The sequence below is a fragment of the Anguilla rostrata genome, unplaced genomic scaffold, assembly GCF_018555375.3.
Source record: "Anguilla rostrata isolate EN2019 unplaced genomic scaffold, ASM1855537v3 scaf0201, whole genome shotgun sequence".
Lineage (NCBI taxonomy): Eukaryota > Metazoa > Chordata > Actinopteri > Anguilliformes > Anguillidae > Anguilla > Anguilla rostrata.
Genome location: NW_026985755.1, coordinates 1 through 13,308, shown reverse-complemented (window position 1 = coordinate 13,308; position 13,308 = coordinate 1). Strand labels below are relative to the sequence as shown.

The window sequence follows — 13,308 nt, the reverse complement described above, 5'->3', positions numbered from 1 at the left end:
TTTCTTGAAGGGAATTTTTTTAAATTCAAAATTATACAGTGTGTTGTTATATGAAATATTTTGAGCTTTACAAAACAAAGGAATAGCAGGAATTGTAGGTATTGGGATCTCTTCTCAAACAACTTCAAGACGTTACAATTACACAAAATAATATTTCTTTGGCCTACTACACACAACCCATTTTAATGGTTGTAGATACCATCTATGACTGATAAAGCCAAATACTGATCATCCTAAACACAAGCATTTTTTTTGTGGCTGGAAGTTTCCAGAAGCATGAACAATGCAGACTGCAAAAGTGACTTTTTTGAGTAATACAAAATGATTCACATAACTAAAGCCTGCTTTTCCACAGGCTGGCAATTTCAGTAAAAAGGCAGCACACAGGTAGACAAAAACTGATACAAAATGAACAAAACTGTCACAAAACCACTGCTGACAACTATTGATCTTTCAAAGCTAAAGAATTCAGAATTGAAATGACTACTTTTTCCATTCGCACAGTAAAATATTCAGTGCTAAACTACAGTTCACACATTTGAGACACGCAGTCAGCGTCATACTCATAAATGTGCTACAGGGAACTGCCGAAATAAACTGCCTGCTCACGTCCTACATCGATGTTCGTAGTGAGCTCATGCTCGTCTGTTTTCGCCTCGCGTCTCCGACCAATACAGGACCTCACGATCGAGGGGTATACTCCTTCAACCGCGGTTGCCCCTGGTTACCCTCAGGTTCTTTTGACAACATCACCTAAACCGCTGTTCCTGGTGGAAACGTCAGCATGTTCAGCAGCCTTAGTCACTGAAACACCCCGCCGAAAACAAGTGCTCCCCAAAAAGGGAATCCTGGGGGACAAGTGGGAACACGCTGGGATATTTAAATGTTTAAATTACATCTGGATCTACCCGCAACCTGTGCAGAAGCACCCCTGGAGTGAAGTGACCCCGGAGATCTGAAGCTCCCCACAGAGACGTCGGCTCAAGATATCGCTCTCCTCCCAGCCTCGTGCAGACAGGAAGGAACACCACAGGTACGGGTCAATTCATCTCTCTGCACTTTCCCCAGCGAAAGGGAACCCGTAGCCTAGCGTGTCACTTTTGGAAATGGGCTCGCACCTCAAGGTCACGGGTTCAATTCCCAGATTGGACGCTGACTCTTGAGTAGATAGGTGTTTCCAACCTGTGCAGAAGCACTTGCTTTCAATGCACTGTGTATCCCTCTTTTACTCAAGCGTTTCTATCATCATCATGGTAGTTACCTGTATTGCAGTCTTATCCAGATTGAGCAGCTTGACTAAAAGTTAGAACAAAATCAAAACTGCATCATTGTGAGAGCAATATTACATCTAATTCAAATATTATCATCCATGTGTACGATAGGGAAGTTAACAGCGCTGTATTGATATTAATGGTAAGTGTGCAGTTACATTTTTTCTCAATTGTTTAAACGCGTTTCCCAAAACTATAGCTCAATTTCTCAAAACTCTACACACAAAGCACAGCAACAGTTAACCTTTTGCCAAAACTACACAAATCTCTTGCAAAATGCATTCATGCATTCAAAACCATGTTCTCTCTTCTCAAAACTGACTTTTTCTATCAAAATGATTCACACAGGCGTCATATGAATAGGTCTTATTGAGCATTGATTTCACACTGGTGCGATAAATTTAAAAACACAACCATCAAAATATGGTATATATGTTCTGGCCTCATGAGGTCATGTTACATATTCAAGTGTATAAAATTGTGTAAAAATTGCTTATTTTTTCTCCTTTTTTGAAGTTTTAGTTTTCTTTTCGAGGGGTCCCAAAACATGCTGCAATTTTACAGTAAATATAAAGACTGTTGCCATGATACAATACAGTAAATATATCATCATATAAATAGTGCATTTGCTAGGTGAACCCAATTCTAATTCAGTACAATACAGCAAAGTGTGTGAACTGTTATCACTTTGAGCGTTGTTGTTATTGTGTGTGATACAATGCACATTTACTGTATTGTCCCGCCAGTGAGGTCCAATTGGGCTGCACTCACAACCCAGGTTCCATCATGAGTCATATGAACATTGTTAGAAGTGTTTTTTCATTTTCCTTATCAGTGCAATTATGAGTTTTGCCAAAATAGATAACATTTGTGTCTTCTCAAAACTAGAACATGCTTAGACTGTGTCAGTCTGGACAATGGATGTAATGATCTGTTATCATATATGAAATCAATGAACAAATTCAAAAAGGTAACAAAGCAAATCTTTATTTGTTACTGTAAAATAAATCTTTGTTCAGCAGACTGCAAAAATAAAAATCATAGTTTGTAGGCCTGCTGTAAAAAACAAAAAACAAATACGTGATCAACCAAAGTTGCACATATTTCATTTGAAATATTAGCGTGTCTCCCTCTTTTTTGTCCACCTCGTCCACCTCATACACGTACACCTTCTCCTCCACCTCTACCTCTCTGTGCTGCGTGTTGCTCCATTGTTTTCCAACACAATAGAGGTCGCCGGAGGTCTCTTTTATGCTCAGATAATTGAAAAGTTTAGCCAATTGAGTTTGAGCAGGTGTGGCGTGAGTGAGACCAATTGGTACTTAGAGTTTGGCATTTGAAGGCCAGTGTTTTCCATGTGAACAAACAAGGCTTGATTATGAAAATTGTGCTAAATGATGAGATTTTGTATGTAGAGTTGTGCAAAAATGTGATTTAGAATTGCTATTTGAGTGAAAACAAAGGAATTGTGCTTAGAGTTTTGCAGAAATAGTCTTTGTTGTTGACACATGAGCTTCAAGTTTTCACCATCGTGTGCATAGTTCCAGTTTTAGTGTGTAAACATTTGAGAAAAACTGTAAAGAGCTGTAGCATAACCTGCAAAGTACACTGTCTGTGAGTACGTGGTAAGTCCACCGCTAGGTCTCCTGCTGGCTTTTGTTGATTTGATTTTGAGTAGATTTTGTGCTGGTAGATAAAGTCCTGTGCCAAAAACATCAGTTTTTTACAGTAAACATTTGATGGATAAGGTGTTTATTAACAAACAATATCAAAAAGTGCTTTTTTTCACCTTCCCAAACATTGCACAATGGCCAAACACTATGCGCTGTGGGCGTATCTGCTATTCGTCACTGCTGGCCGTTTTTTTCTGACTGGATTGCTGTTCCTTCCCTCCATTTCCCAGCTCCTTCAGTGCACACAGAGGACCCCGGTGGGGAAAAAAAGAGACAAAACAGAGCAACGTCATCGCCTTTCTACCGACTACAGACTCGACTGTGCCATCGCAACACAATGACAGGAGTCATCCTGGCAGTGCTGATCTTCAGTCTGGCAAGAACAGTGGTATTAAACAAGGACGACAAAAGCAGCAATACAACAAATAATACAAGTGGTAAGTGTTACGGCCCAAGACTGCCGAGTTTCAGTAACCGGCTGTCAGCCCATAGCCAAACACATTTAAAAACACCACAACGTTCTTTGCCAGAATACAAAGGATATATTTATTACAAAACCCAATAACCTAATACAATACAAACACCCACAAACAAACAGGTAGACAGGACAGAGCCAGCAGATCTAACCTAACACTCACTGTCTAAATGTACATAAGTTCTACCCACACTACCGGGGAGGATGGGACAAGGGAAAGATCAAATTAAAGGGGAGAAAGGGGGAAGTGAGTCTTCCGGTCCGCTGCTGCCCTACCCTGACTAACTACAATAAAAAGGTGCAAAAGAAAAGAAAACCTTACCACACGGTCTATGAAGTATGCAATGTGATTTTTTGACAAAGAACAATGTTGACTGTTAAACAAAACAAAACAAGACAAGACACAGTAGTCGCTGCTTGCAGCGTCTCTACAATAACAAATAATGAGAGTCGGTAGTCGAAGAATGAGAGAGAGCGAGATGTCCCGAATCGCCATCTTTTATGAAGGGAGTCAATGACGGCAGTCTGCACCCGGACCCGACCAGTGCACACGCCTGTGCGCACACCCGCTTCAGCCCGCGGAGAGAGCGACTCCTACTGGACAAAAGATAAATTATTACAAAACTAATTTCTGCAGAAATAAAAACCAGGAACACATATCAGTAAGATTCATCATTTTCACAAACGTATTTAGTTATCCATGTGCAATGTGCATATAATGCACATACTCCCATGTATTGTGTGATACACACATGAGAAAAGATGGTTGAGGTTATACAGGAGAGGAATCACAGTGGAAGGGGAATGTTGTACAGGAATTACAGTGTAAGGGGAATGTTGTACAGGAATTGCAGTGGAAGGGGGATGTTGTACAGGAATCACAGTGAGAGGGGAATGTTGCACAAGAATCACAGTGGGAGGGAATGTTGTACAGGAATCGCAGTGGGAGGGGAATGTTGTACAGGAATCACAGTGAGAGGGGAATGTTGCACAAGAATCACAGTGGGAGGGAATGTTGTACAGGAATCACAGTGGGAGGGAATGTTGTACAGGAATTGCAGTGAGAGGGGAATGTTGCACAAGAATCACAGTGGGAGGGAATGTTGTACAGGAATCACAGTGGGAGGGGAGTGTTGTACAGGAATCACAGTGGGAGGGGAATGTTGTACAGGAATCACAGTGGGAGGGGAGTGTTGTACAGGAATCACAGTAGGAAGGGAATGTTGTACAGGAATCACAGTGGGAGGAGAATGTTTTATGGGAATCACAGCAGGAGGAGAATGTTGTTTTGATTTTTTTAGATGACAAAAGGAACAATGTTTTTGGTGAAGCGAGCCCTCCTGCACATGAGTGTCCATTATCTGTGACCTGAGGAAGGGGAGCACTTATTTAAAAAAATATCCATCCCAATGTCCTTTATATATGAATGTTTGTTGGCTTAGCGACCTGTGATGTGATTTCTTTTCCTTTCATAGAAACATCACCTGTAGACACAGTGGTCAGTGGTAGGTACATTTCTCTCTTTGCATATTCTCATCACAAACGGTGTATGTCTACCAAAGGTAACAAGAGCAGTAATAGAATGGGAAAATGTAAGATCCATAATTTTTGCAAAAGTATTTAGTTCCCCACTGGTTGAGGTTAAACCAGAATCACAGTGGAAGCGGAATGTTGTACAGGAATTGCAGTGGGATGGGAATGTTGTGCATGAATTGCAGAAAGAGGGGAGTGTTGTTTAGATTTTATATGACATGGAGGACAAAGCTCTTGCTGAAACGAGCTCTGCACATGAGTGTCCATTATCTGTGACCTGGGGAAGGGGAGCACTCATTTAAAAAACAGCCCTCATAAAGTCCTCTATATATGTATGTTTGTTAGCATAGTAACCTGTGACGTTATTTCCTTTTCTTTTATAGGAACACCGACTTCATGCAATACAACGGGCAAGGGTAGGTATATTTCTCTTCTTGTATGTTCTCATCATGAACGGTGTATGTTTACCAAAGCCAACAAGATTATTTAGTTCTCCACTGGTTGAGGTTAAACCGGAATCACAGTGGGAGGGGGGATTTGTACAGGAATCACAGTGGGAGAGGAATTTTATACAGGAATCACAGTAGAAGCGGAATGTTGTACAGGAATCACAGTGGGAGGGGAATGTTGTACAAGAATCACAGTAGGAGGGGAATGTTGTGCAGGAATCGGAGTAGGAGGTGAATGTTGTACAGGAATCACAGTAGGAAGGGAATGTTGTACAGGAATCACAGTGGGAGGAGAATGTTGTTTAGATTTTTATATGACAGAAGGAACAATGCTTTTGGTGAAGCGAGCCCTCCTGCACATGAGTGTCCATTATCTGTGACCTGGGGAAACGGAGCACTCATTTAAAAAACAGCCCTCATAAAGTCCTCTATATATGTATGTTTGTTAACGTAGTAACCTGTGACGTTATTTCCTTTTCTTTTATAGGAACACAGACTTCGTGCAATACAACGGGCAAGGGTAGGTATATTTCTCTTCTTGTATGTTCTCATCATGAACGGTGTATGTTTACCAAAGCAAACAAGATTATTTAGTTCTCCACTGGTTGAGGTTAAACCGGAATCACAGTGGGAGGGGGGATTTGTACAGGAATCACAGTGGGAGAGGAATTTTATACAGGAATCACAGTAGAAGCGGAATGTTGTACAGGAATCACAGTGGGAGGGGAATGTTGTACAAGAATCACAGTAGGAGGGGAATGTTGTGCAGGAATCGGAGTAGGAGGTGAATGTTGTACAGGAATCACAGTAGGAAGGGAATGTTGTACAGGAATCACAGTGGGAGGAGAATGTTGTACAGGAATCACAGTAGGAAGGGAATGTTGTGCAGGAATCACAGTGGGAGGAGAATGTTGTTTAGATTTTTATATGACAGAAGGAACAATGCTTTTGGTGAAGCGAGCCCTCTTGCACGAGTGTCCAGTATCTGTGACCTGGGGAAACGGAGCACTCATTTAAAAAACAGCCCTCATAAAGTCCTCTATATATGAATGTTTGTTACCATAGTAACCTGTGACGTAATTTCCTTTTCTTTTATAGGAACACCAACTTCATGCAATACAACGGGCAATGGTAGGTATATTTCTCTTCTTGTATGTTCTCATCATGAACGGTGTATGTTTACCAAAGGAAACAAGATTATTTAGTTCTCCACTGGTTGAGGTTAAACCGGAATCACAGTGGGAGAGGAATTTTATACAGGAATCACAGTGGAAACGGAATGTTGTACAGGAATCACAATGGGAGAGGAATTTTATACAGGAATCACAGTAGAAGCGGAATGTTGTACAGGAATCACAGTGGGAGGGGAATGTTGTACAAGAATCACAGTGGGAGGGGAATGTTGTACAGGAATCACAGTGGGAGCAAGCCCTTTAAATATGTTTGCTTGTTGGCATAGCAACCAGTAATGTCATTTCCTTTTCATTTATAGGAGCACCACATTCAAACAATATTGGTAGGTACATTTTCCTCCTCGTGTGTTCCCATCTCTTGCAGTTATATTCACGCATTTTTGACAAATATAATTTAAAACAGTCAAACCAGGGAGGGACTGCGTGGGCTCATATGGTCAGCCTTAGGAGCCATGTTCCTGAATAAATAAATAAAAAACTCTCCCGCAATCACTTTATTAAATCTGTGTTGGGACAGGACTCCTGTTTGTGTTGGGCTCCGCCCATTTAAATTTGAGTGGTACCGTGATGCTCATGACGAGGCAGATGTGAAGGTTCAAACCCATTTAAAATTAAACCCAGGTGTCCCAAGCATTTAATATTTTTTTGTTCATTTGCGTACGTATTCGCATCTTGTACCACATGCCTTCATGCCTTTCCTAGTATTGCAGCAAGGCAATGCTAACTTTCATACACTTCGTGTCAAGGGGAGGGTGTCACGCATTGCGACACACCCCCTTTGGTGGACAGAAGAGTTGGGCACAGGGAGATATGGGAATTCCGATATGTACCGGTCTTTATTTTAAATGGGTAGAGAGAGAGTGCGCGATTCTACAGAAATGAAACAAAACAACTTTGCCTATCACCCTCACGGGATCCAGGTGATTAAAAAAAGTAATAAATGAACACAACAAACTAAAATAACAAAAGAGAAAACAGCCCAACAGCAGGTTTCCAGCTCCGTACAGACGGTGCAGCTCTCTCTCGATTCGGGAGTTCCCCCGTCACAGCGGCACACTGGGAAGGGAGCACACTCGACAATAACTGGACTAATTAATTATGCACTCCAGGTGCGCGTGTCTACTTAACCAGTGGGTGTGGTCTTTCGATTGCCCTGAACCTCTCCCACAAACCGAGCCATGCCACAGAGGAGTTGAGGGAAGTATATGTCATATTTAATGATAAAATGCGGCTTGTATGCAAATTGTGCATAAACATCTACTCTCAGTCAACTGTTATTTAATCATGTTTTAGTTACGTGGAAATACAATTAACCAAATTCCGAGAGAGTACATCAATAAAACTCGACCCTCAATGCTCTTCAAGTTACGTGAAAATCTTTTGCACAGTACCTGAGAAATTGATGATAGATTTTAAAAGCACTTTTGCTGTAAAGGGGCCATTTGCATTTTTGGAGTCGTCAACTTTCTCATGGGAATGACTGAGCTTTGCAGCATCATAACATGAAAATGTGTATCTGTTACCTCACACTGATATTCTAACTAAAGTGATAAACTTTTTCTGTTCATGTGGAGAAGAGACAATAAATAAATAAATAAATAAATAATAAGGATGCATGAAGCTTATGGAAATTCCAGAGCAGCTGAAGCCATAGGCCTTTGTAAAATTTTACATTGACAAGAGAAATTGTATTCCATTCATTTAAGATAAACTGACTATAGTCGGTCTAAACTGTGTTTTTCTCACGAACAGAAACGTGGTGGAAGGAGTACCTGACGCTGAAACATGGCATCACTTTTGCTGCCGGAGCAGGCCTCTCTGCAATCGTTTGCTCCGCCTGTTGCTGTGTGATTGGATTGTGCTCACGGTACAGTATGAATGGAGCAGTAGTAGTTCGTTTCAGTTCACAGAGCACAGAGTGACCAAAGGCATCATTTCAAATGTTACGTTACGGTAGGAATGTCAAAATGTTTTTTTCGGACCGAAGAGCCGTTTTTTAACAGACCATGTGTTTCGCCATAGACGGAAACGACGAGAACGGAGAGACGAAGATAAGGAGTACCCTGGAGCTGCCCTGACCATGGTGGCAAGCGTCGACCGACAGGTAAAGCTGCCCAATACCTTGGGGAGCATTTTGTAGCTTTGCACAGCTTGTGGAAAGCAGTGATTCTCAAACTGTAGGCCCCTATATTACATTAGCAGCATTTAGCAGACGCCCTTATTCAGAGCAACGTATACAACTTAAAGGGGAATCGCACTTTATAACACTTCTGCTTCTCATGACTGATATTGTCCTTCTAAGGAATATGTCGCCCTTCATTTGAAAAATTGAAAAATGAAGGGCGACACATTCATTAGAAGGACAATATCAGTCATGAGAAGCAGAAGTGTTATAAAGTGCAATTCTCCTTTAAGGCATTTCTACGTGGCATCCATTTATACTGCTGGATATGTACTGAAGCAATTTAGGTTAGGCACCTTAGGCAGTTCCCCAACCATTATACTACACTGCCCCCCTCAGTGGGTCATGGGAAGTGTTGAGGTAGGTCATAATATTGTAAGGGGGGGCGGGAACTTGCTGTTTAGATTTAGACTTGCCTTTGACATCCAGCCAATTAAAATACTGCAATTTTTTCCATCGACTGCACTATTTGCAGGAACGAAGGAACAGGAAAAAAGTTTTCTGCAAACCACCCCTTATTAAAATGTCTGTCCCCGGGTGACCCAAAGAAAACAGGTCAGGGACAGGTCAGCGAAGGTCACCTGACAGTGACCCCGGCCCGGTGTTTTCCCCTCTCGTTCTCCCAGCGGAGCGGCTCAGCGGGATTGGCCGAGGACGAGCAGGCGCCGCTGCACGCCGGCGGAGAGCAGGGGGAGGGCGGGGCGGCGGGCGGGGCGAACGCAGACGTGGACTACGCCACCATCGACGTCTCCCAGCTGAAGAAGAGAGAGGCGGCGGACGAGCCGGGGCCCGGCGCCGACACGGACTACGCGGAGATCCGGAAGGAGAGGAAGGGGGGCGGAGACCGCGGAGAGGGAGAGGGAGAGGGAGAGGGGGAGGGGGGCGAAGAGGCGGCGGCGGCGGCGGCGGCGGGAGAGGAGGGGGCCGCTGAAAATTCGGGGGCTGTGCAGCAGGAGTGCGCTGACGCTGGGGGTGAGTCTCCTCAGATGAAATAAGTAAAGGGGAAGGTTTGGGGGTGCTAGGGAGAGGAAGGGGTGAACAGAGAGAGAGAGAGAGAATCGATGCTTCCAGCAGTTTGCCGGGTCATGTGATAGAGGCAGAGACCCGTAGGCCGCTCGCAAGTCCAGGCTCCGTCCCACACTGGGTGGCCAGGGGTGTCCATTCTTATCCGAAAAAGAGCCCCCATGGGTTTTCGGTTTAGCCCAGCACTACAACACCTGATTCAACTGATTAAGTATTCATGGCCTTCAACCAAGACCTTCATAAGTAGAATCAGTTGTCTTGGTGCTAATAATACGTAAATTGTTTGATTCTTTTAGTGTTGTCAACCACTCACATTTTTTTTTAAGTAATCAACTTTCTCATGGGAATGACTGAGCTCAGCTGTGTCATAGCAGGAAAATGCATGTCACCCTGATGTTCCGGTTAGCCGAACTGATGCTGTTTAAAATGATGAAATTTCTGAGATCATTTTAATTGGGGAAGTAACAAAAACATAGAATAGACAGTACGGAGATGGATAATGCAACGTACAGTACTTTGCTCCTGGATCTATGTCTAAAGTATATGCAAAAGTTTATTGAATATACAAAATGTTATAAAGGCAAAATCATGTGTGTGTTAAAAAAAACATACCGAGAACAGCAGTGCTTGTATGTTATGCTGCTCAAAGTTTTGAACAAAGAGTGTGTTCTGGTTGTGATGAATAGAAGCAGCCTGTATTTCAAATGCTGACAATGTCATCCCCCTTTCTGTGATTATCCACCAAAGTTGTTCTGCCTGTCTTTTGACTAAAGCCCTATTCGCACGGGACTAGCATTACCTGGGGATCTCTGGTAACTTGTAATAATTGCGGAGGTCGTCTGTGATCTTAATCCCGTGCGAATCTGCCATGTCCGTAATTTGTAAAGTAAAAATTCCACCGCAAATTACCTACCATATTTCGCCAAACACAGAGGTCATGTGGTAATATTAGTCCCGTGCGAATCGGCATCTCGGTGATTTGGGGTCGTATTTTACCGTTACGCAGAGCAGAGCCTTGACATTTTCAATCATATCCGGGGTGATAAAGTCAGTAAAATACAGACTTCGCTTATCCCGTGCTAATGCGCCGCACGGGGGGGGGGGGGGGGGGGTAATTTCTTAATCACGAGGTCCCCAGGTAATACTAGTGCCGTACGAACAGGGCTTAAGGTAAGAAAGGAGGATGAGACTGAGGTGCAGATAATTTTGTTCTCTTTTCAGAGCAAGGCTGAAGATCAGAGAGGGCTCCCATTCACAAATGGATAACGACGTGAACTTCGGTCTAAACCCACATGAGAATAATGTTCAGTTTCAAAGGGGCAGTTCACCCGAAAATGAAAGAAAGCTACGTTTCATCTTACCAGGACTGCTATCTATCCATCCAGATAGATTTTCTGAGATTTTATGTGATGTGTTAAACTTTCTCTCTCTTCCCCACTTCTTATTCAAAGCACTGTGCTTATTATGCATTTATGATGAAGAAAGTTTATTTTTCAAAGTTTTTCTGACCCAAGTTAATTGTACTTTTTGGACTGAAAGGACCTTTTACTGTCTTGCAAAGAAAGCTGGGGGAGAACATGTCTTAAACACAAGTGCATTCCTTTTGCAGTCTTTTTGAAGTTATATAATATAAGGGTATATAAAATAAGGGCATGACTAAATGAGGTATGTGTTTTTTTATTTTATTTTTGCTGTAAAATAAGGAAAGAACAAACAAAAATAGACTTCTGTTCCATAGCAATTTGAATTATGTACAGTAAAAAGTGTTACTCTAACAGGATTTATGTTGTCAAAAAGGGATAAAATGTATTTGCTGGTTTGACATTGAACATTTGTTTAACTGTACAGGTTAACTGTTACTGTTAAAAAATAATCAAATTCTGATTAACTGTCTAGGTTCATATTAGGTTTCTTTAAAGTAAAAAACAATGTTTTTAGTTTAATCGATGACCGCTATTGTGCTCACGTATTCAATTACAGTTTTTTTTACGATTGCTTTGACTCATTTTGCACCAGAGTTTCAATGTGCAAAACTCTTAACACAGAGTGCTGTACTGTTCATTTTGGGTTCAAAATGTAATATAGCATGCAAAATAAAAATACCAGTGTCAGTGTACTTGAAATTATGTACAGCAAGCATCCCCTGTGATAGACTGCAGTATAGCGCTTGTGTTTTTATGAAAGACAAACAAAATATTAGATTAGATTATATGAAGTTTAATCATTAAAGAAAAACCATACAGTAATGCAGTAATGTAAACACAACTGTATTGTACAGTAAAGCAAAAACAGCTTAAGCAGCATTTTGCCTCTCCGCTATATTTGGCCACAGAATTTCGTCTACGTTGTATCTGATGTCTTCGTTGGCAAGACAGCGCTTAGAGTGAAAACCACCATGTTCCTCAATCGGCGACCGCAGCACAGAAGCAGAAAAAAAAAAAAAACTCAGTGCTGTAACGAAAACACAGTTCAGTTATTATCTCCACCCGTACGCTCAACGGCGTAACAATTTAGAAGGCTTTTTACTTCAACCAAGCTCCTTCTAAAACAAACACAATGCCACGTGTGTCAAAAGAAATGTTTTAATATAGCCTAACTCAAGCTCAACGTTACAGCAATTCAACTCAATTACGTTATTCCTTCAAAAAGGCTATCCAAACAGACCCGCACTTGCTGGTCTGCACAAGGCAAGCACATAAACAGCTCACCAACACTTCCTGTACCACGCTCGCCACTGATAGGCCAGAACGCCAGCGCACAACCGCGCCTACATACAAACCAGGAAGCAAACACTAGCTCTGCTTAATGCGAATCGAGAGAGCCCCATGGCAAACCGATCATAACACTTTACCCATGCTAATTAAATATCAAAAAGGGACACGTTTGCGATCCACAAACAATCACAGACGAGCCCCCAATTAATGTGACGACCCGGCTCAAGGACCGACACATGAAACGGACACCAGACTTTGGTGGAAGGAAATAACAAGTGTTTATTGAAAAAAATAACAAAATCAAACTAACTACACCAGCGTCAGTAATTAGTGTGCATGGAGGTGTTGGGTGCCTGAAGTGTTTGGGTGTGCTAACTAAAGCATAAAAATGTGTACGGGGGAAAAAGTGCAGCAGCGTTTGTGGCAGTCAGGCTTCCAGCTGGTGGAGAGAGAGTGAACGCCCATCATCCTTGCCCTCTTAAGATCTACAAACAGCTGCATGCAGTCAGGATTGCTACTCCCAACAGCACGCAGCACCCCGGCCAACAAGGGCAAATACACAGACAGGTGAAAACAAAAGGGGAGGGGCTCTCGCAAGGCCTGACAGCGCTGAATGGGCCCCCAGGCGAAATTGGACCCTAGGCACGTGCCTAGTTTTCCTAGATCCGGCCCTTGAGACTAATGGGCAGGCCCACACACATACGTACATAATCCTAATGTGATGTCTAGGGCATGATGTCAACCAGTCTACACATTTATAGAGGACGGGTCGCTAAAGTATTTGCTACTGTAGTA

At 42.4% G+C, this 13,308-nt stretch overlaps 1 protein-coding gene across 1 annotated transcript; it reads left to right on the top strand.

Annotated features, from left to right (window-relative positions):
- Positions 1-4,241: 4,241 nt before the first annotated feature.
- LOC135246353 (uncharacterized) lies at positions 4,242-11,915 on the top strand. The gene is made up of 7 exons (XM_064319836.1): positions 4,242-5,368; positions 5,889-5,921; positions 6,500-6,532; positions 8,347-8,461; positions 8,617-8,698; positions 9,403-9,748; positions 11,021-11,915. The coding sequence occupies exons 1-7, from the start codon at positions 5,287-5,289 to the stop codon at positions 11,029-11,031; spliced, it is 702 nt and encodes a 233-aa protein (XP_064175906.1). The 5' UTR covers positions 4,242-5,286; the 3' UTR covers positions 11,032-11,915.
- Positions 11,916-13,308: the final 1,393 nt, after the last annotated feature.